The sequence below is a fragment of the Protopterus annectens genome, chromosome 6.part0 (genome assembly GCF_019279795.1).
Source record: "Protopterus annectens isolate FY-2018-M chromosome 6.part0, PAN1.0, whole genome shotgun sequence".
In the NCBI taxonomy this organism is placed as follows: Eukaryota; Metazoa; Chordata; order Ceratodontiformes; family Protopteridae; genus Protopterus; species Protopterus annectens.
The window spans coordinates 184,148,609-184,171,213 of NC_056737.1; the positions used below are offsets into that span (position 1 = coordinate 184,148,609).

General features: G+C 39.3%; 1 protein-coding gene across 2 annotated transcripts in view; it reads left to right on the forward strand.

The window, feature by feature from the left end:
- The window catches only part of POMT2 (protein O-mannosyltransferase 2), a 1,453,485-nt gene that overhangs the window by 36,610 nt on the left and 1,394,270 nt on the right, over nucleotides 1–22,605 (forward strand). For both annotated transcript variants that reach the window (XM_044073901.1, XM_044073900.1), the window contains exon 2: nucleotides 6,193–6,277. In XM_044073901.1, coding sequence (XP_043929836.1) covers nucleotides 6,193–6,277 — 85 coding nt within the window. The remainder of the gene's footprint in view (nucleotides 1–6,192; nucleotides 6,278–22,605) is intronic.

A 22,605-nucleotide genomic window follows, 5' to 3' on the forward strand; every position in this document is an offset into this window, starting at 1 on the left:
TTAAGAAGTAATAAGAATTATTTAGAAGGGGTGACAAAGATTAAAGTATTGCAGAATAAGAGGAATCTCACAGAACAAGAAGAGACACAGCAACCGAGTACTAAAGAGAAAGTAAGATAGTATTTGGATAATAAGTATGAGTTTAGAAAGATTGCTGTTAAGCAACTGTTTATTTTTTGATACAACTCCAGAGCACAAAAACGTTTAGCACAACAGTTTGGGCAACAGAAAGTGGAAGGGATCATCACCAAACTTAGCAAGTTAATGACAAGAAAAATTAACCAGAGATCCTGTAGAGGGATTGAAGATATTTTCGAAATTTTATGACAATTTGTATAAAGCAGAGGAATGTGGAAAATCAAGAGAGCAGAAATGGAATATTTTTGGGAGACTTAAATTTGAAAGGTTAGAGGTAGATGAGGCTCAACAACTAACAGATAGGAGCAGATGAGGTAAAAGTGGTTATTTATAACCAATCTGCAGGAAAGTGAAAAAAGATCTGGAAGGTTTTGTTTAACAGTATTTTAATAGGAGGGGGACACACCAAAATCCTGGAAAAAAGAAGTGGTGGTTGTAATATATAAAGACAGTAAAGACCCATCAGAGACAGTTTCATATAGGCCCATTTCACTTTTAAACCATGGTTATAAAATATTTGTGTATAATGGCTAAGGAAAGGCAAAGATTAAAGGTAGTTGAGGCTCAACAACTAATGGTTCAGATAGGAGAGGATAAGATAAAAATGGTGACGTATAATCATTCTGCATGAAAGTTTCCAAGAACAGGTGGTATTCCTGTGGAAGTTTGGAAGTTAGGTGGGAAGAAAGTGAAAAAAGATCTGGAAGATTTTGGTCAACAGTATTTTAAAAAGAGGGTGACATCCTGAAAGAAGGCTGTTTGACTGTATTACCCAAAGATGGTAACGACCTCTTGGACCCAGCTTCATATAGACCCATTACAGTTTTAAACCATGACTGTAAGGCTTTTATACTAGCTAAACAAATGACAAAGGTGTTGCCAAAATTGATATGTATGGATCAGTGTGGTTTTGTGGAGAGGAAGCAAGCATTTGACAACATTAACAGATGCAGTAAATACTTATGCTGTTGGTAGGTCTTGATGCAGAGGAAATATCCGACAGTAAGCTGGGATTGCATGAGTAGGGCAATTGAAACATTTTCATTCCCTGATGCAATAATAAGGTTAATTAGGAGGATATATGAAGGATTGGAGACCAGAATTAAAGTGGGAGGGGTTCCTCTCTGATAGGTTGAGTTTGAACAGAGGACCCAGCCTGAGGTACTCTTTCTGCTTTATTTGCTATATATTTTAAAGCCACTAGCAAAGAAAATAAAGGATTCAGAAATTCAAGGATATAATTGGCATGGTAGTCAAGAAAAATTGGCTTCATTTGCAGATGATATTTTGTACCAGATAAAGATCTCAGTCTTCTGGAACATTTTGAAAAAGTTCCAAGTCTTTTTCACATGTAAAACTAATGAAGATGAAACGGAGGCTATAGCCATAAATTATGTCCCCCTCACATGAACTTGTTCAGCAAGACGCATATTTTTGGGGACATAAGATGAAGTATTTAGAGGTATGGATTAAAAAGGTTTCTATTATGACAGCAAAGGATATGTGAAAAGACACTAAACAAAAAAATAATACAACAGTTAAGAAACTGGAAGCTCTTGCTGATGGGTATTGATAACAAGGTATAAGCAGTGAAAATGTTTAGTTTCTTTCAGCTTCAAATGCAGGTCAGGCATATTTTATCAACCAGAAGTGAAGTTGTGGACATCAGTTAATAAAGCATTGAAGGAATTTATCTGGGATGGGAAGAGCTAAGTGGGATATGCTGATCCTTTCTATAGAAAAGATGGTTTAGGATTACCTGGTTTGAAGGGATATTTTAGGGCTACGCAGTTGAGGCTTGTATATTACGACAGTCGAAGGTTATAATTCAAAGTGGAAAGGGTTGATGATGAATCAGGGGAAAGTTCAAGAAGTAAGGAGAGTGGGAGTGTGAATGCAGATTTTTAAGGAGAATAATAACCATATAATGCTATGTTCATAAAGTAGCAAACTAAGCCAACATGAGAATGGAGAAGGGAGATTTTCTTAATAGGGTTGACTTCAGGGAGGAGTACATAAAATAGGCAAGAGGGTACTGGAATTTGCTGGAGAAAACTGGCAAAGGAACCAAAGTGTTTGAGCAAATAACTTGAAAGAGAAGGGTAATAGAGTGGGATGAAGCCAAGAAGATGTTTGGATTGTAAGCTAGAGTCTGCCTTCCCTGCCAGGAGTGATATGATAGTATAGGCAAAAGAAATCTATGCAGATATCCAAAGTAAAGGATCTGCTCTAGTAGAGTATTTAGTTGAATCTAAAATAGAAGTTGCCATTAGAAAAGGGATAACTAGTAGGGTATGTAAATATTGAACAAAAATTGTCAGAGGGGTTTAGAAAAGATTAAGAAGAGAGACTAGAAAGCACAATTGGAGGATGTATTTATGGCTTCCAAGTATGCACCAAAATTCAGAAGTTTTAGGATTTTGCTTGGAATTGGTTGCATAGATATTTTATATCCCAAGCAGACTTCAGACATTTTTTCATTGGGTAGATAGGAAATGTTGGTGATATGATGGGGAAGAAAGAGGTAAGTGGAAATGTGTGTTTTAGGATTGTAATGAGTTGGGAAGATTAAAACAATTCCCTACAGAGTACTGTGTAAGAAATATTGGATGAGCAAATTGCTGTAACTAAAGACATTATTCTTTTGAGCTGGACACAGGATCTGAATTGCCAGATATAACGAAGCCTTATTAAGTTGGATGGTGCAGTGGTAGCATTGTCACCTCACAGCAAGAGGCTCTCCAGTTTGATTCTTGGCTGGGGTGCCTTTTGGGTGGACTCTGCATGTCCTCCTACTGTTTATGTGGGCTTCCTTCCATGTTTCAAAGACGTGGTTGGAGCATTTCTTCCTGGGCCTCTACTGAAAATTGGCTTTGTTCCAAGTTGGACTTTCCCAGTAAACAAATGGTAAATAAATAATAAATAAATAAATAAATAAGGTTCATTTTGTTGGCTGCCAAACAAGCAATTACTAGAAAAATTGAAATCAATGTCTAAACCAACTGTATTTGAAGTACTGAATATTATAAAATAGATAAAAGAACTGGAAGATGTATCTTTAGAAAAGGGAAGGAGCAAAGATGTGAGAACAACATACGTAGAATAATTTTTAGTAGGATGAGTGAGGTTTAAGGGAAGGCAGGAATTGAACAAATTGTGTAGTGTTGGACTGATATTAGTTAAAAATAAAGAAAATATATGTGAAGTATTCTGTATGCTAAAGGGAAAAAATGTTAATATAGTTTGTTTTTGTTAATGTATGTTTGCCTGTGTCTTAAATGATGATTTAATAAAGGTGTAAAAAAAAAAAGAGGCAGTGGTTGTCTTCTTTGTTGGGTATTACAGCTGCTGCTGCTGTTGTCTGTTTGAGTACTAATGTCTCATGGTCAAGAACTGTAAGGATACCCGATCCATGACTACAGTTGCAGGATATGTGAGAAGGGGGGGATTGACAAGGTGGCCAGTTGGCTTGAGACTATATGTCCTACAAGAAGTTCTTGTTACAGTAGTGTAATATTCCTCATTACAAGTTTATTATGAAGACAATTTATTACTTTGTCTGCTTTCATCATATTTATTTATTTATTCTTTGTTGACTAGATTAGTCCCACTACACTGATAACCTCTTTTCAGAGGAGACCCACAATGTTGTTTATACTGCAAGGGTAAATTCGAACACTGCATCAAGGAACTTCCACTACTCTTTTCAGTAGGTGCTGTGGAAGCTTTTATATTCACCTGTGCAACCACCAACTTAAACAGATGGGGCCTCTGTTTAATGTCTTATCAGAAGGACGGCACGCTCAGGAGTACAGCACCCCCAATGTAGTGCAGTGCCAGTAATTCAGCTGCCTGGTGTGGGAGTAGAACCAAAAGCCTTCTGCACCAATGGCAAGTGTTCTATCTGTTGTGTCACACTGCTAATGCCATCAAAGCATAGCATTTGGACTCCCACATTTCTCCATCCATGTCAAAGAAAAATGTAGGTGTGTCTCTGACAAACCCCATCGGATAATATGTATACAGTTATTGTCCAGGTGTCTTTACTGTAAGAATTTTGTCTCTTTGGAGAGAGAACAAAGTTTTATACTTAGTGTGTGACTTTTGTGCCTTCTTCCTTATCTGTCATCCTTTGTATTTTTCCACTTCCTGTGTAATGTTGCAACCTACCTTTGCATCCAACATCCCTCTTGAAAGACCATTTTTATGCATCACTTTGTTTGTCATTGCTTTGTCAGAGTCTGGATGCATTTCTGCCAGGGTTCCTAAACTCCCACACAGTATTCTATAATCTGGCCTCATGATCCGTGTAAACCTGGATTTGGTGTCCATCCTCATAATCAGTATAGAAGTGCAGAGCATTTCCTGTGAGGTATTTTGTTGAATTGAGTTTAGAGAGTTTCAGAAATGGTAGTTTGGCATGCAGTCCTCCTCCATTTCTTTTCTACTTTAACCAAATGAGAAGAGAAGAGAAATTCTGGTGTTCTTGTCCTTATCTTTCCAAGTTGTTTTTGTAATCATGTAAGATTCTGGGGCTGGATTGTGTCATGTAGATGTTGGTTCTTCCAAGACTTTTCCTTTGGTTTTGGTACGTCCTTCTGCCACGTCTTGTGACTGGTTAGGAAACCAGGTGAGATACATTCATAGTGCACCATAAGAATGTAATGAGGGGGTAGGGAGTGCAGAAAGGCATCTCTGTGACTTCATTTAATTGAGCCGAAGTCCTATGCCATTCAGGGCAAGCTCTGGATAATAAACTCTGCATAAAGGTAATGGCAAGGGGAAAAAAAAAAAAAAAGAGTACTAAACTGTGCATGTCAAATTTTTTCTCCCACTGCCGAGCACAGATACATTTCTCTTAACTCATTAACTGTTTTTCTTTTCCTATGAACTCTCTACTAAGCAGTTTGTTTGTAACTCTAAACCTTGCAAGTTTTTGTTTGTGATCTTCTCAAACTTGAAAAGACAAAGGAGCTGAGTTGCTTGTTTTTCTCTGCCAACTAGCCATGTAGTGGATGAGGAAAAAGAAATTCAAACTCTTCAAACATTTCTTGTCATTAATTTGGAGACTGTCAAAGTAAAGGATCAGAGGTGGTTTAGTGGTTTCATTACTCCTTAATTATTTAAGATCACATATATACAAATTTGAAAGTTTTGCTCTCTTTCCGTATAAACATTTTTGTAAAAAAAAAAAAAAAAAAGTTAATTTAATTTTGTTATGGAGTAGTATCTGACTTTGTGGGAAATTTGAAATATAGATTAGTTGGAATCTGTTTTTAGGATAATTTTAACATCATTCTGCAGTCAGTGCTAGGTGACACAGTCAAAGAGCCGTGAGATAGAGCATTGGATCTGAAATGCTTTTACTACAGATCTGACTTGAGGCATTGTCAGCACGTTTCTTGGAAAAACCCTGTTGTAATGTACTACAAGTATTTTTGGACCTCACTGTGTAATTTGGAAAACAAGAAAAGAACATGTAGCGACTTACAGATAGTTTATGATATATAGCGGGGAAACTGGCTAACAGGAGATGCACCAGAGGAGGCACATTGATGCTTGGCTAGTGATTTGGAATATATGAGGGAGTGCAGTATGCCACTGAGAGTGGATATGATAGAAGCAGAAACCTGTAACCTGTTTTAGGTGTCTGTGGACAGCATATGGAGGCACTGCTGAAAGTACTTCAAGAAAGCAATGTGTAGTGAGATGCTTGGAATCCCTTGGATTGTACTTGTCTGCTGGCAAATTGTTGTTAATCTCTGTTATAGACCTTTTTGTATAATTTAGGATGTGGTGAGGAGAAGCATAATCTCCCAAGACCCCTTTGCTTTGAGTGTCTCAGCTTTGCTCAAACATGAGCCAGTCGTCCCATTTACTGACCTCCTACGACACTACTGCATTTTCTTCAGGCAAGCCACAATGTCTGTGTTGTTAGCCTAATATTTTACAATATGAGAAGGAAAGGAATGCTGTTTGAGAATAATGTCATTATTTGCTTGCTTGCATGTTAAGATGTTACATTTGTTTCAAGTATTTTTGTTTTTCTTGCAGCTGGGATGAAACGCATTTTGGTAAAATGGGCAGCTATTACATTAACGGAACATTTTTCTTTGATGTTCACCCTCCACTTGGAAAGGTATGTACACACAGGCAGCATGACAAGTTCATAGGTTTAATTTAAATCTAGCAGTAAGTCATCCGCTGTAAGCTTGGCCAGCAATGTCATAGAAGAAGAACTTTTGAAGGTAAGCAGTCCACAAGATGATGGTAGAAGGCAGAGTTAATCTGGGAGATGCAGGCATGGTCAGCTTGCATTAGGGAAATGGAGAGAAGATGGAAAAAACACATGAAAATAAAAGCAGAGAAAAAATAGAGGGTTGAGATATTTAGTTTGGCAGAGTGGAATGAGTTTACGGTATTCCAAACAATTGTGCAGTTAAAGTTTAAATATAGCTAGGGGTTTTGTGCTGCAGTAAAAGTAAAAGGAATGGGTGTGTGTTAGGACATTTTACCATTAAACCTTTACAACCATGCATCTCTCCCATAATATTGAATGCAGAACAGAGAATTTGTTACATGAGCACCCCTTCCGTAGCAAAATGTAGTACTATCTGTCCAGGCTTAGTGGAGAGTAGTATTTCAAGTGTAATTTAAGTACAAGAAAATAACATGGTATGTTGTGGTGCCTAGCTGATGTACGCATTCCAAGCTAAACAGAGGGTTTATTGTTCATGTCAGTAGCAGTATTTTATTTGATTGCTTCAGCCCTCAAATTTCCCAGGAAGGCACTACAGCTGCAGTAGTGCTGGCAAAATTTGCTGAACCTGTATATTTGTGCATTATATATTCCATATTATTTGCTGTCTTAAAATATGTGTATGAGTGCCAAGTTAGAATTTTGTATCTTGCATAATTATAAATTAGTGTTTTCTGAAATGCACCGTTCTTTTTTTTCACTTCTAAGAGGGTTTAAGTTGTCTTAAAAATCTCAATAATGGCATAACACAGTGCCTGGAGAAAGAAAATGTGTAGTTTAAATCTTACATTTTCACTGTAAATGTTTTATTTAACCTAGAGTATGTTTTCTTGACCGTTACTATTTTTTACATATGCTTATTAAAGTCATACTACTCTTATTGCAAGTATTTTTTTTAACTGAACTGATAACTTGCCACTCTTTCTCTTCTAATCTATTTTATCCAGTGAATGCTCCACATTTCAGTTAGTAGTTTCCAACAATCCATTTGGAAATCTGACTGACTTTGTGTGCTTATTTAATTGCAAAATATGTAAAGGAAAGTTATGAAAGTGCAAGATGCGACCGAGATGTTATCTGAGATCACACCCTTCTTTGCTTGTCAGTCTCTGATCTGTTTCATGATAACACATGCAGGCTTTCAACCTTGTTGATGTAGTGAGGTCTGAAGCTTGTCACATCATCCGATACCAGAGTGAGCTCATAAGCAGATGTTTAGCCAGTCACTACCCCATTCTTTAGCATATACTTATCTACATCTCTCTTGACCTGACACCCTGTAGTTAGTCAGTCACACACCATGAAAGAACATTCTATGGACCACCAACCATTGTATGAAATAACTCCTCTTTATCTCACTTAGAAACTTCTGTTTTCCTTTGTATTTTGAGCTGCATAATCCTGTCTTCCTGTTTGCTGAATGTTTGGATTTGGACATTTTTCACAATGCCTTTGAGGCCAGATTTTCTTAGGGCTCTGAATCTGCTTTTGCACTCCATTTCCAAGTAATTTAACAGATTTTGCAACATCTTTTTCAACCCCCTTTTCCAATACTCTGTCCTTCCTCAGGTAAAGACTCCAAAATGGTATGTAGCACTTTCAGTGGTGTCTGTCCAGTTTTTGACCAAAGTGAAAGTAAGCCTTTTACCTTATTGGCTTCCAGACCTTAAGATGTACATCCAGGTCTCCTCAGATATTCTTTGTAATGATTACTGCTGTTGTAGCCTAAGCTATACATGTTACATCCTGCATATATAAAAGTCAGGTGGCTTCCAAAGCATCAGGGCACCTTCCACATGCCCAAACCATAGTCATCTCGAGTTGAGCTGACTGAAAACAGGTTTGCACATTAAACCCTTCAGAGCTTTTTCTGCTCCTAAGTAGAACACTCCTCTGTGGGCTTTTGAGGATCGACTGTTGGCTAATGCTGTTCCATTCTTGGGCTAATAAGTACCCTTCAGATGATAGATGGCAAATGTTGGAGGTGTAATGGGGAAGAAAGAGGTACCTGGGAATATGTGTTCTTGGAGTATAACGAGTTGGCAGACTAAAGATTACCTACAGAATACTCTCTCAGGAATAGTCTGCAAACAAATGAGTGTAACTAAAGAAATAATTTTTTTGAGCTAGGATACAGGATCTGAATTGCCTAAACGTAGTAGTAAGGTTTTGTTACATTTCTTTCTGGTGGCTGCCAAAAAAGAAATCCATTGCTAGAAAATGGAAATCAAAATCTAAACCATCTGTACTTCATGTAGTACTTATTGTTACAGATAAAAGAACAAGAAGTTAGATCTTTAGAAAAGGGTAGGAGTAAATTACATAGAAAAAAATGGAAATTGTGGGAACAGTTCACGCAGAAAAAATGTTTTGTAGGAGGAATGAGGTTTAAGAGAAGGCAGGAATTAACAATTTATGTAATGTTGCTTTGATTATATGGTATTGAATAATATGCCATAAAATGTTTTAAATGTAAACTTACTAATCCAGTTTGATTAATTTTATATAAATTTAGGTATGCCTGTGTCACAAGTGATAATTCAATAAAGATGTGTAAAACAAAACAAAACAATGCTTGCTATTTGCAGCAGCGCCAACGTAGACACATTAACTGTTGCAATTTCACAGTAAATGTTGTAAAATAATGTAATAAAACAGATGCAATTGAGATAGAAGTTTAAAAAGTGTTAAAAGTGAAGGTGAACAGAGGAAAGTTTTAGCCATCATCAAGGTAACGTGTATGTTGTGGTTTCAGTAAATTGGTCCAACTTTCTGTGATGGATAGTACAATTGTATGCCTTTTGCCAAGTACTAGTTCCATAGTCTTCCACTCTAAGCAGGTAATGATTGAAGGTTATATATAGTTCATGAGCTGGGGGCTAACCAGATTGAATGATGCATTTTATATATGGTTAGAAGAAAGGAAAATGTGACCTTTCTGTAACAGGTAGTGTTTTACTGGAGCAGAGGAGTTGGCAGTGATAGGTTCTAGAGTATGCAGGCTCTTTGATTAAATCTCTTCCTTTGGGCTACCCCTCCAAGTGTGCTAGTTTTTCAGATCAATTATGTTTCCTTGATTCATTGAAGTTCACATCATATTAGCTATGTGACAGTAACTCATTAACTTAAGCAGCTCAGCCTTGTTGCTTCACGACTGAATATGAATGTGATAAAGGAAAACAATTACGTTTGGAAGCCCTCTTGCATCCCCCACACTCGTATCTTATTAACATTCCAATATTACTGTACCTCAGATGCAGACCAGTAATAGTGCACTTTTTCTGAGGTGCACTAACCATGGATCACCCAGAATTCACTACCACCATAAATATTACAGTATCACTTCATTGTGAAGTGAATAGGGAAACATAAGCAAGTGCAGCAGATTTGATCCATTATGTTCAAGAAACTGTGACTTGAGTTCCAAGATGGTTGCACACAGATCAACAGGTTGATTAGAGTTTTCCTAGTGTGAAAATTTGGAAATGAGAAAAGGAGGCTAGTGAAGGCTAGCAATTTGGGTTGAATTCAATTACTGGTTAGTAATTACATGGCCTAGATGCCAGCCAACAAGGTGAAATTTGGAGAAATTAAAAGGAAAAATGAACTAGAAAAGGAAACGAAAACTCTGGCTGGGAAGAATCCTGCAGTTCTGGAAAAAGCAGTTCAAGATTTTTGTAAGTTTCTTTGAACATGACAGTAAAAAAGGTGGCCTAGGTTCATAAGTGGTGTATTATGCTTTTGGCATAAAATCCATATTAAGCCTATCCAAGCTTACCCAAATTTACCAAAATATTGCTGATGTGTCAGTACTGCAAGGAATTTTATGATAATGATACAGGCTTGTACACATTGTGTGCATAAGATGCCCCTTTCCATTAGGGACATAGGCACCAAACCAGGGGTAAATTTGTGATTTCCCATCCATTGGCCCAATTTACATTTTAATAGGGTTAAAGATGAGTTTTGTTTCACATGGATAGGAAGCCTGTTTAGAGAAGGGGTAATCTGTAAGACACATGTCCTGTTTATAGCAGAATGAGGTTTAGGTCCTTAGACTAGGCATTTCTAAGGATAATTTGTTTTGTGGATGTGCAACAGATCCATCAGTATGGGATCAGCAGATGCTTTGTAGGCTAGGCATAGATGTCTTCACATCAGTCTGAAAGAGACCATGTATTGGGATAAGGCTTTGTGAGGGTCCACATAGGACTTGTTTACTCCCTGTATTCTTTATGAGGCACTTCTGTGATTTCTCATGCTGTTGCAAATGCCTGGTCAGATATCTACATGGCAAAGGGTGCTTTGTAATCTATGATTGGTCTGAGAGATGAGTACAGTGGACCAATGACCTCCTTGGATTTGGATTCCATGCCCTTACATATAAGCTATGTAAAGTAGAATTTTTTCACCGCAGTGGAAATGTTGTGGTCAAAGCTTGGGTTGCTGTCAGCATACATTCTTAGTTCCCTGAATACTGGGTTTACTTTTAGGGGTGAGTTATCAATGTGATAATTTTCCAGGGTAGTCCTTTTTCCAAATGGTACAGATAAGTATTTTTTCACACTGAGTTTTAGTTCATGGCTCTGGCACCAGTTGTTTGTCTTTGTCAGGTCCATATTAAGGGTATCTGTGTCTTTTGGAGATCCAGTGACTATGCCTATTTTGCAGTCATCTGCAAAGCTGATCATCCAGAGACCCTTGACATTTGCCTTGATTTCAGTGTAGCACTGATCCCTGTGGGGCTCAGCTGATGACTGTCCTCTTTATGGAGGTGGATTCCCTTATCTAAATTTCTTGTGTCCTATCAGTGAGCCAGCTAGCTAACCATCAGGTGATATATGGGTTTATACCTAGTTTTGTAAGTTTATCTACAGCGCCTGAGTGGACTTTGCTTGTGAGACTAGAGAGACGTATGGGTCTGTAGTTCCCTGGTACTCTGGAAAGTCCCACCTATACAGAAATAGAAAAGAAAACCCACAGTAACATTTTTGTTATTTTCATGATGTAAACATTTTAACAATAATTTTTATTTTTTCTGACATTACTTAAATTGCTCAATTTCTGCCTTAACTTAAATTTCACTCCTTTCCCTGAACACTACTCTGCATGTATTGTTCCCTCAAATTCAATTTATTTCCCATGTAATTTGCATCTTGCCCTTTCCAGTTGTTTTACATCCATTACACCATTCAGTTCTTCAGTTAAAGTTGGTTTAGATGATTTCCATTTTCTAGTAATTTGTTATTTTCTTTCAGCCAATATCATTAAACTTAAGACTTTACTGTATCCCAGCCCAGTAATATAATTTCCTTAGCTGCAACCAACACTTCTCCAACATTTCTGACAAAGTATTCTGTATAGATTTTTTAAAATCTGCTTACTTTGTTGCATTCTCAAAAACAGTGTCTCCAGTTTGTGATACTTATGACCAGTACTTCTTAATCACTGGGGAAAAAATGTCCATGTGGGGACTCTTCCTTTTGTAGCTGCTATATTGCACGTCAGCCAAGAGTGGGAAATGTGACTGAAGAAGGCAAATTCCACATAAGAATCACCACATAAAGTGTCTTTTTTCCCTTGGTGCTAAACATAACTTCAGAGATTGTGTTTTGTCAATCCTTTATCCCAAAGTCCCTTCATACATGTCTGTCTTCCTTAAAAATTTGAGTGGAGAACCAAAGGCTCAAGGAGGTTGTGGATGGCAGAATGTCATCTAAACCATCCCACTCTGACTTCCAGACATTACCAAGAAGACTACAAAGGCTAAGCAAGAGACTTCGGTTGTCCAGCTTGACCAGGATCTCTCCGCTGTTTCCCTTAAGGAGTCCTCGGACTGCCCAGTTCCTGCGGTTGGCCCCTCTAATACGACCCACTCAGAGGCCAATATGGGGTACCCTACTTGCATGTCCTCTGTGGCTGATTAAATGTGTGCTTCAGATGAGAAGGGGAAAAATGGGCTGGTTATTTCCGAGGGACCAGTGGGTATTCCTCAAATTTTATTTGGGGAGGTAGTACCCAATACCCTGAGATAAGATTGTCATGGCTTTGATCGTCCACAGTTTGTTCAGGCAGATGTCCCAACTAAGAAAAAGCAGAACACCAGCCATACTTCTCATGTTGTAAGGGATCTGTAGAAAGAATGGCAAGACTTTACTTTGGGGCTCTTTAAAGCCATTATGTCTTTTAAACCTTCTCCATATTTTTCAAGCTGCTGTTGTCCCTCCTTCTAATCCTGAAAAGAGACAGAGGAATTATTCTTCTGAGAAAGAAGTTTGAGTCAAATGAATGTTCTCTAATATAGTCTTTCCAAATCCATTCCCATTTGGGGTGTGGCTTCTGATGAAGATGACACCCTGTCTTTCTGACTCTCCTTTAGAGGATCTCTGTATTTCGAAGATATAGTGATAACAGTGATGCAGTGTTTTAAGTGGGAAGGCACCAAGATAACCGATGTACAACCTAGGTACGATGATCTCTTGGTCAGGGATGCTCCTAAATCATTAGCCATCTCCCTTGGATATCCTCAGTAGTGCTGCTTTGAATCCTAAATCTCAACCTCTTGCCCTTAAAGAAGCCATATAGATTTTATAAAGTGCCCAATGATCAAAAGATTGTTTATAAAAATCCTTCTTCAGACCCAGCTGTGATCTTCCTTACTACAGAAAAAAACACTAAGCTGTTCCCTTCCCCTAATGTATTATCTACAAACAAGGATGGCAGGGCAGTGGACAGGTATGGTTAAGTGTATATCTCTTCTACCTTACCCTTTAGGGCTGTTAATTACCAGACACTTTTATATATCTTATTTAATGATGGTGAAGTGCTCAATGCCATGCCAAAATCTGATAATCAGGTTTCTGCTCTGACTTTGCTGAACTCTATCTCTCAGGTGGCCAGGCAGTCTAACTGCAGTTATGATGTTTTGGGTGCATCTTCTAGGGTGGCTGCTTCAGAGTCTATTCTATGCAGGTATTCAGTCTGTACCAAGGTATGTTAAGGCCAATTTTTTTTATTTCCGTCTGGGTCAACAACATCTGTTTGGATCTGCTGTTGCAGGTCTTTTTTAAAACCTTACAATAAAAGCGGGGAGTTTTGCAGGACTTGAAGCAGATTTTTATTTTCCCAATGCCTAAGTTCTTGAGGAATTATGCAATTAAAGCTGGTCCATTTGTCAGGCAGGATCAAAAGCAACCCCAGAAAGACAAAAGGGCTAACAAAAGGAGATTTTAAGATAAATCAGGACAGGATTCCAAGGGTCATAAGCCTTCCTTTTCTGACAAACATGCCTCCTTATGACTTTCTTCTTTTACCAACCCTTATCCCTGGCCAGGTTCTCCTATCCCAAAGATTCCCTCTCTCTCTGTCTTCCTACCAGGAAAGCAGTCACTACAGAAAGGCAGGTTCTTTCTATTCTAGAAAAGGGTACAGAATGTCATGGAAGATAACCCTCAACCCCCTCAGTCAGTTGCCTCTAGTTCTTCCTTTTCTGCAGGATCTCATTTCATAGGGAACCGATCAACCTGTCCTTCCACTCAATTAGACAGCAGATTTTACTCCAGAATGTTCTTTGTCCACAGATAAGTAGGAGCAGCTGTTGGCTAATTCTAATTTTATCTTTTTTCAACACCTTTTTGAATGGTTTAAGCTTCAAATGCTAACCTTTCAATCCCTTTTCCTCTGGGTTTTTTTAGTGACTTTGGATTTGAAGGACCCCTACCTTCATTCCTATCCACCCTCATTTCAGGGAATACTTGAGGTTCTGTTTTTTTCTTCACATTTTTTGTAGTTTTCTGCTTTACCCTTTGGTCTTTCTACAACCCGAAGGGTATTCCCAAAGTGTCTAGCTCTGATGATAGCCTTCTGCAGACTTCAGGGAATCCAAATATCCCCTTACTTGGATGACCTGCTTCTCCAGGCTCCTTCTCAGAATGCTAGGCTGAAAAATATCAAAGTCACAGTGAACCGTCTTTGCAGTCTGGGGTTCACTTTGAACCTATAGTCTGTTTTGATGCCTTCCCAAGATCTGATCTTCCTAAGGTACAGGATCATCTCTGTAACAGTGGCAGCTTTCCTTCCTTTGGACAAGATCCTGTTTTTGAAAAAGTTCTTTCAGGGTCTTCTGCTGCAGATGACCTCAGCATGAGAGAACTTGAGAGCTCCGGGGTATAGTTTGTGAACTGTAAATGTGCTTGTACATGTCAGACTTCACGTTAGGAAGTTGCAGTGGTATGTCAAGTAAATTTGGTTTCAGCACCAGATTCCCCCCCTCCCTTGCCGTGCATCATGAATGAGTTACTTTAGTGGATTAGTCTGATTTCTCTCAGTATGGGAGTATATTTTCTGGATCCTCCCCTTTCCAATTGGATGTGTATGACCTGGCATGGGTAGCCTGTTCCAACAAAATCAAGGTCCGGATCTGGCAAGGAAAGGAAAGAATACGTGAACATCAAGGAGATGAATGATCTGATTCTGGCTGTTCAGTCCTTAAGTAATCTTTGGACTCCAGGTCCCGTCAAGGTATTCACACACAATGGCATGGTCATGTTGTACAGAAACAAGTGGAGGAGTACCAAGTTCTGCCACCTTTGCATTTTAGCCTTGATGGCATAGGAGGTTGCTATTTGACACAGCCTTTTACAGGCAGTTTGCATTCCCTTAGAAAAGAACATAGTGGCAAGACATACTGAGTAGGTTCAGTGCAAACGCTCATGAATGAATGCTAAACAAGGAAGTCTTCCTGGACATTGCCCATTGGTGTGGTATTCCCTGATAAATCTTTTCGCCTACACCTACAACAGACTAAGCTGTTTCAGTTCTAGGAAACTATGCCCTCATGGAAGATGGGTGTGATGCCTTTTTCTTGAAGGGGAGATTCCTCTGTGCCTTCCCTCCCCTACCTCTGTTGCCAAAGGTCCTTCACAAAAGTATGAAGGACAAGTCAAAATCATGTTGGTGACTCCCTTTCAGTCCAGATAGCACTGGTTTCACCTTCTTTTCCATCTGGCCAGGTGAAGTCATCACGCGTTACTTCACAGGATGGACTTGCTCACACAGAACAAGGGCCATCTCATTTACCCTTGTCTCCAAATTCTGGAATTAACTCTTTGTGTGGTAGTTTTGATTCCTTTCAGACACCTCTTTTCTGAGGACATGCCTCAGGTTTTTCAGAAGGCTAGAAAACCCTGTGTTTCAAAATGGAAGAGATTTTCTTTATGGTAAAGAGTCCTGGTTCTTCCTTTGACAAGTGAGAATCCCTGCTAGTCTTATTTGTGCAAGCTACTTAACTCTGATCCTGAAATAGGCTTATGTTAAAGTTCATTTGTCTGCCATATTTGCTTGACTGTCTGTGGATCCACCTCTTTCTACACACTTTCCGGTAAAAAAAAAATGAAAGGTGTCCTCCACATTAGATTGTCAAGAAATCCTGTTCCTCTGCCTTGTGACCTTCAACTATGCTCTAGAATATAAACTGACTGTTGTGCAAATTGAACCAGCTGCCAGTTTTCCCTTAATGTTTTCTGCTTGGAAAACTGTTTTGATAGTGGGCCTTACTTAAGCTAAAAGGGTAGCTGAACTTCAAGCTTTGATGGCTGTTCCACCCTTCCTAGTTTTTAAAAGGATAACCTTTCAGAAGCACAGCAGCAGAAAAAGGTCTGGTATGACAGGAATGCTTGAGCTAGAGAATATGCTGTAGGGCAGCAGGTTATGGTTCTCATTCCTGTCAGACACATCAAGCTGCAGGCTGCTTGGGAAGGACCCTTCAAGGTGGTAAGGAAGGTCAGTGTTGTTAACTACGTGGAAGAACTGCTAGGCAGGAGACAGGAGCCCAAATTGTACCATGTTAACATGATGATACCTAAACATGATAGGGAGTCTCTTGTGCTGAGTATTTGCAGTACAAGGCAGGAGGAATCTGAGGGGGATCTATATCTGGCCAAATCCCAAATTATTATGGTGGGGCCTAGGGTTGTAGGCATATGATGGGACAGAGCAGGACTGTACTGGGGTCAGCAATGCCAAGGCAGCTGGAATATCTGTGGCTCTGCTCGACAGGGGCACAGGAATATAATTTTCTTGGGTGGCGAAAGTCAGGGTACATTTTTGGCTAGGCTTGTATGGGCCGTAGAACCGATAGCCTAGTATCTACCTATGAACCTATATGATTACTCATAGAACTAACCCTTCCTTCATGCCCAAGGTGATTAATGTGTTATTCTTAAATCAGTCCATTAATCTCCCTTATTTTTTTTTTCATCTCAAAATATAAGGGGGATAATTATTCATTCATTGGATGTGCATAGGCAACTTAGATTTTTATTTGGACAAAACTAAGGGCACTAGGAAATCAGACCAGCTCTTTATCTGTTTTCAAGAAAATAAATTATGGTTGCCAGTCTCTAAGAGTTTCTTCCTGGATTTCTAAAGCAATTTCTTTTTCATAGCTTCATAGGAGATTACTAGGCTAACTGCTTAAGAGCAATTACAAGTTTAGCCAGTATAACCTGATTTTACCCAATTTTGTGGCCCCTAGGGGCAAGAAGATGGCATAGGTTTGTGCATATGGCTTGAGTATTTTACAGATTATCCCAGTCCATGATATTCTGTAAGGCTTGTTGGACCACAGTTCTGCTCTTCCTTCCTCCTTCAGTAATACTACAACAACAATCTCAGAAGGCATAGTACAGATGTGTAAGAACTTACCATAACAGTAGATGTCTTAGTGACCACTGTTGCAGTACCTCCTCCTCCCCCTTTGGGCTTGCTCTGTTTTTCTGGCTAATGTTGACCTCATATACCCCTTGTTTAGCTGGTGCCTTAGGGCTTGGGTCATACGTCAGATATATGGTTAAAAAAAAGGTGCCTAGGCTTTGGTATGATGGCTTGAGCTATGGCTATCCTTGACAGGATATCCCATCCATCAGTAATACTGCAGCAGTGATCAGTATGACATCTCCTGCTATGGTGAGGTCTTACACAACTTAACTTTTCCAGAGATGTTTAAAATAAATGAAATGTGGAAGGAATGTGTAATGTCAAATAAAAGGCTGGAAAATCTGCCTGTTCAGATGAACTGATAAAACTGCAAAAAATAATAGATTGAAATAAGTCTGGCTGACCATGAAACCTCTCAAGAAGAGTTAGAAGACTGAGCATGCAGAGAAAACCTGAAATTTTCTGCTGTACCACGGAAATTGGAAGGAACAGATTACATTAATTTTATAAACGTACGAATAAACATCTGAACTGGTATTCCACAGAAGGATTTGTTAACTGAGAGGGCACATTGTGTGTACACTTCAAATCTTACCATGAGAAAGCAGCCAAGATGCAATCATACCATCAAAAAGAGTTTCTCCTGACAAAATTGTGACAAAAAAGGAAAAAGCATAAAAACTGGGGATATCCAAGTGCTTGTGGAAAATGATTATTCACTGTAACCAGGCAGGCAAGAAGCAAGTTTGTTTCAGCAATTAGGGAATGTCGAGAGGCAAGTGTAAGATTCATACTGTGTCTGGCTTTCTTTGGAGTACCTTTTCCTTGGGGGATCAATGGCATTTTTGTATGGAGAGCTGGCTAAGAAGTAAACGGAGTGAACCAGCAAGTAGAGAGAACACTGCTTCTCATTCTGCTGACAGTAACAAAACCCGTACACAGTCTTTGTTAGTGAAATAGTTTACATTACTCAAAGGAAAATACTTGAGAGACAAAAACAAACCACAGGAAATGACTAGAAGAATCTGGAGTTCCTTGGACTTGGACCATTGACTGTTGATGAGATCAAGAAGACTAGCAACATTATCAAAATAGTAAATTAATGGCGGACTATAAAACATCAATCCTATTATTATGTATGGGAATTGACATGTGAAATGTGGCTGAAGAAATACTGGAATTCTGATGACTGTGTTATACTTGTGGTGGGACTGCAAAGCATTTACCCCACTTTGTCATTAATGTTTAAAAGGTGTTAGCAAAACAGGTTTTGTTCACTTTATTTATATAAAGGTTTAATTGTATATATTGCATGTTATGTGTGAAGCAGTCTTTTTACAGTGTGCTGTCAGGGGTATTTTAAATGTGAGGTGGGGGTGTCGTTAGTGAGGTATTTCTGTGGCCTTTCCAGCTGTTGCAGATGTCTTGTGAGGTATGTACCTCACAAGACATCTGCAACAGTTGGAAAGGCCACAAAAATACCTCACTAAAAGAATCACAGGCCTAAAGCAGATACCATATGCTGACCGTCCAAAAGAACTCCAGCTATACTCTGTGGCATATCGTCTACTCCGAGGCGATCTCTGCCATGTCAAACCCTGAGCTGTTGGACATGCTCCACTTAAAGAAATCCCAATCCCTCAGAGCCACATGCTCCAGGGATCTAAATCTTGTCATCACAATGAACAAAAAATGCTGGAGGGATAAGTTCCTGACCCAGAGACTCCCCATACTCTGGAATAGACTGCCCATACATGTCAAGCAGAGTGCCTCATTGGCCCTCTTCAAAAAAAACCTTGATGATTGGATGGGAGATAGGAAATTCACCCCAGGGATCATGTCAGTCGCCCTGCTAGACAGGGGTCCAGATAAGTGAATATTGTGGGAAGAAATATCCAGGGAATTGTTATGGCTAGGCTTGTTATAGGCCCCAGGGCCGATAGCCTAGTACCAACCTATGAACCTATATTATTGACTTCTGTGTATGTTGTAGATATTAAAGGGAGAAAGTGCTCTCTTAATTATAAGACATCCAGGCTTTACACTTCAGCAAGCTGGATAGAAGCAAGTTAAATTTAACATAATAGTGTGATCTTGGACTGCTGGATTGGAAGATGTAAAATTGTTTACCATTACAATATATGCAGAATTAAAATAACTTCCCTGTTTTATATGTCCAGATACATTCACTTTACCTTGCAGATCTAGGAGACGCACTCTGATGCCCTCCCTGTAGGAGGAATAAAAATGTCTTGCTGGAGTTTCAAGTAGTTTATTCAGTTAGTTTAAGTCTCAAATTATCTGTTTCTATATTGCTGGTCTCCTTAAAGTGATTCCATTGAGTGGATAACTCCCTGGGGGTGGCAAGGATAAACTGAAAACAGAGGTAATTCAGAAGGCTTGAGTCAGGTCTGGTATCCCACCTGTGACCTAGAGGGTAACAGGACTAACAAACACATTTGTAATACTAGACCTGACTCAAGCTTTCGGGAGACGAGATGCCTACATGTGCAAGGAGTTTAACAGCAAGAGATCTAAACTGTGTATTCTGAGTAAAAGATGCTTTCATACATCTGAAAAGTTGACTGTTTTCATTATTAACTGCTTTTACTTTTGAGGTGAGACATCTGAAGATGTCGGCAGTTAATCCTAAGAGGTGTGCAGGTCAGAGCAATTAATCATGAAAGGTCTGAACACTGCTGAGTGAAGTGTGTAAGGTGTGGTGTAATTGATATTTAAAGGTGCATTGGAAAGGGAAAGCAGGTCAGTGGAAAAATAAATGAAGTTTGACACCTTGGGAAGTAAGTTTTATATAGAAGTAGTTGCCTCCCCTAGCCGTAGTATTTTAGTATATTTAATGTAACAATGCACAGTTTTGTTTGTTCATTTAAAGATAGTCATTATACTTTTGTGCTTGGGCCAAATGTTAATGCATACTGAAAGCATGTAAGCTATTTTTCGCTTCTGGGAAGGGAACTGGGATAGGAAGAGTTGATGACAATTAGTGCAAGTGGGAACATTAGCAGTAGCATATGCTTTAGCATGGTAACCTTAATTTTAGATTAAGTAATACATAGGGGGTACAGCCTTTGATTTGGGGCAACTGCTCCTGTCTGGAGAGGTAAACATTGTCTGAAATGTATACAGTTTTGTCTGCTGCTTCTACGTTAAAAAGGATGGCGGTTCTGAAAAGCTATTTAGTTTTTTTTTTCAGTGTTTTAATTGAAGTAAAAAGTCTTGAAAAATGCAACCAGTTCAAGTGGAGATGAGAAGAAACAAATATATATGAATTCAGCCCGCCAGATATTAATATGTGCATGTAAGCTAAAAATTGGAAGTATACATTCAAAAGCACTGTCAGGTATAATAAGTGGGAGTAATAGCTTAATATTATAACAGCTACTGTCTCAATATTATCATGAAATGTAAATGATCTCGCAAGTATAGATAAAAAGCAGAGTACTGAATTGTATCAAGAAGCTTAGGGTGCAAATAACAATGTTGCGGGAGATTCCTTTGGATAGAAATTGGCATTTGTATTTGACAGAGAGGCTTTCAGGGTGGACATGAAGCAGAATATCAGGGACAAAGGAAAAGTGGAGTAGTAATGATTGCCATAGAGGCTCCAATAGTCATAGGATCATAGAAGATTACTAGGCTAATGACCCTAGGACCCTTACAAGCCTAGCCAAGTTTTACCCTTGCTTCCATGATCAGCACCTATGACTCCTGTCATAGAAGAAGAGAGAAAAAAGGTAATACTGTTAGATTTGTGATGGCAAGGGGTTATTGGCAGGGGAGGAGGAGAAGGATTACACTGGCATGCGTTAATATTCCACTTAAAACTGCTATTGTGACACTTGAGAGTTTTGGGAGAAATCAGCTTCCCTTCCCACAAATAAATATTCACTGCTGAAAGCTAATTTGCAATAGTGAGGGTGTACAGTGTGATCCATCAGGAGAATACAGCAAAAGCTGTTAGATTTTTAAAAAATGTATGAGAATGTTTAATATGGAAGATGTGAATTCAGTAGTAGGTTCTTAGAATTTGCATGCTTTTCCCAAGTTACAAAAACTGAATTAGACTGGAAAGAAATTATCTGTTAAGAGCATTTTTGTTTATTTGAAAACTTGAACACATATCCAGTCAGGAGCGGCCTTAGGCCAACTGGTGCCCTAGGCAAAAGGGCTCCATGACACCCCCCACCACACTACCCCATCCTGGTCTACCTACATCAAATAAATACTGGAAAAGTGCCCCTGCTAGAGTGGCGCCCAAGGCGGCCGCCTAGTTTGCCTATGCCTAAGGCCGGCTATGTATCCAGTAACTATTTTATATCATGTAACAAAAACTAAAGTAACTATGTAGGGTCATCTTCTTCTTCTTTCGGCTGCTGCCATTAGGGGTCGCCACAGCAGATCAACTCTTTCCATTTCTTCCTGCCATCTGCATCTTGCTCTGTCACACCAACCACATGCATGTCCTCTCTCACCACATCTATAAACCTTATCTTAGGCCTTCCTCTTTTCCTGTTACCTGGCAGCTTCATCCTTAGCATTTTTTTCCCAATATACTCTGCATCCCTTCTCAGCACATGTCCAAACCAACGTAATCTTGCCTCTCTGGCTTTGTCTCCAAACCTTCCAACCTGGGCTGACCCTCTAATATAATTATTCCTAATCCTGTCGATCCTCATCACACCCAGTGCAAATCTTAACATCTTCAGCTCTGCCACATCAAGCTCTGACTCCTGCCTTTTTGTCAATGCCACTGTCTCCAACCCATATAACATAGCTGGTCTAACTACCCTCTTGTAGACCTTCCCTTTCACTCTTACTGGTACTAGTCTGTCACAAATCACTCCTGACACTCTTCTCCACCCACTCCATCCTGCCTGTACTCTCTTCTTCACCTCTCTTCCACACTCACCATTACTCTGAACTGTTGATCCCAAGTACTTAAACTCATTCACCTTCGCCACCTCTACTCCCTGCATCCTCACCATTCCTCTATCTTCCCTCTCATTCGCACACATATATTCTGTCTTAGTCCTGCTGACCTTCATTCCTCTTCTCTCTAGAGCATATCTCCACCTCTCCAGGGTCTCCTCCAACTGTTCGCTACTCTCACTACAGATCACAATGTCATCTGCAAACATCATAGTCCACGGGGACTCCTGTCTGATCTCGTCTGTCAATGTCCATCACCATTGCAAATAAGAAAGGGCTCAGAGCTGATCCTTGATGTAATCCCACCTCCACCTTAAATGCATCTGTCACTCCCACCGCAGACCTCACCACTGTCGCACTACCCTCGTACATATCCTGTACCACTCTTACATACTTCTCTGACACTCCCGACTTCCTCATACAATACCACAACTCCTCTCTAGGCACCCTGTCATATGCTTTCTCTAAATCCACAAAGACACAATGCAACTCCTTCTGACCTTCTCTGTACTTCTCCATCAACGCTCTCAGAGCAAACATCG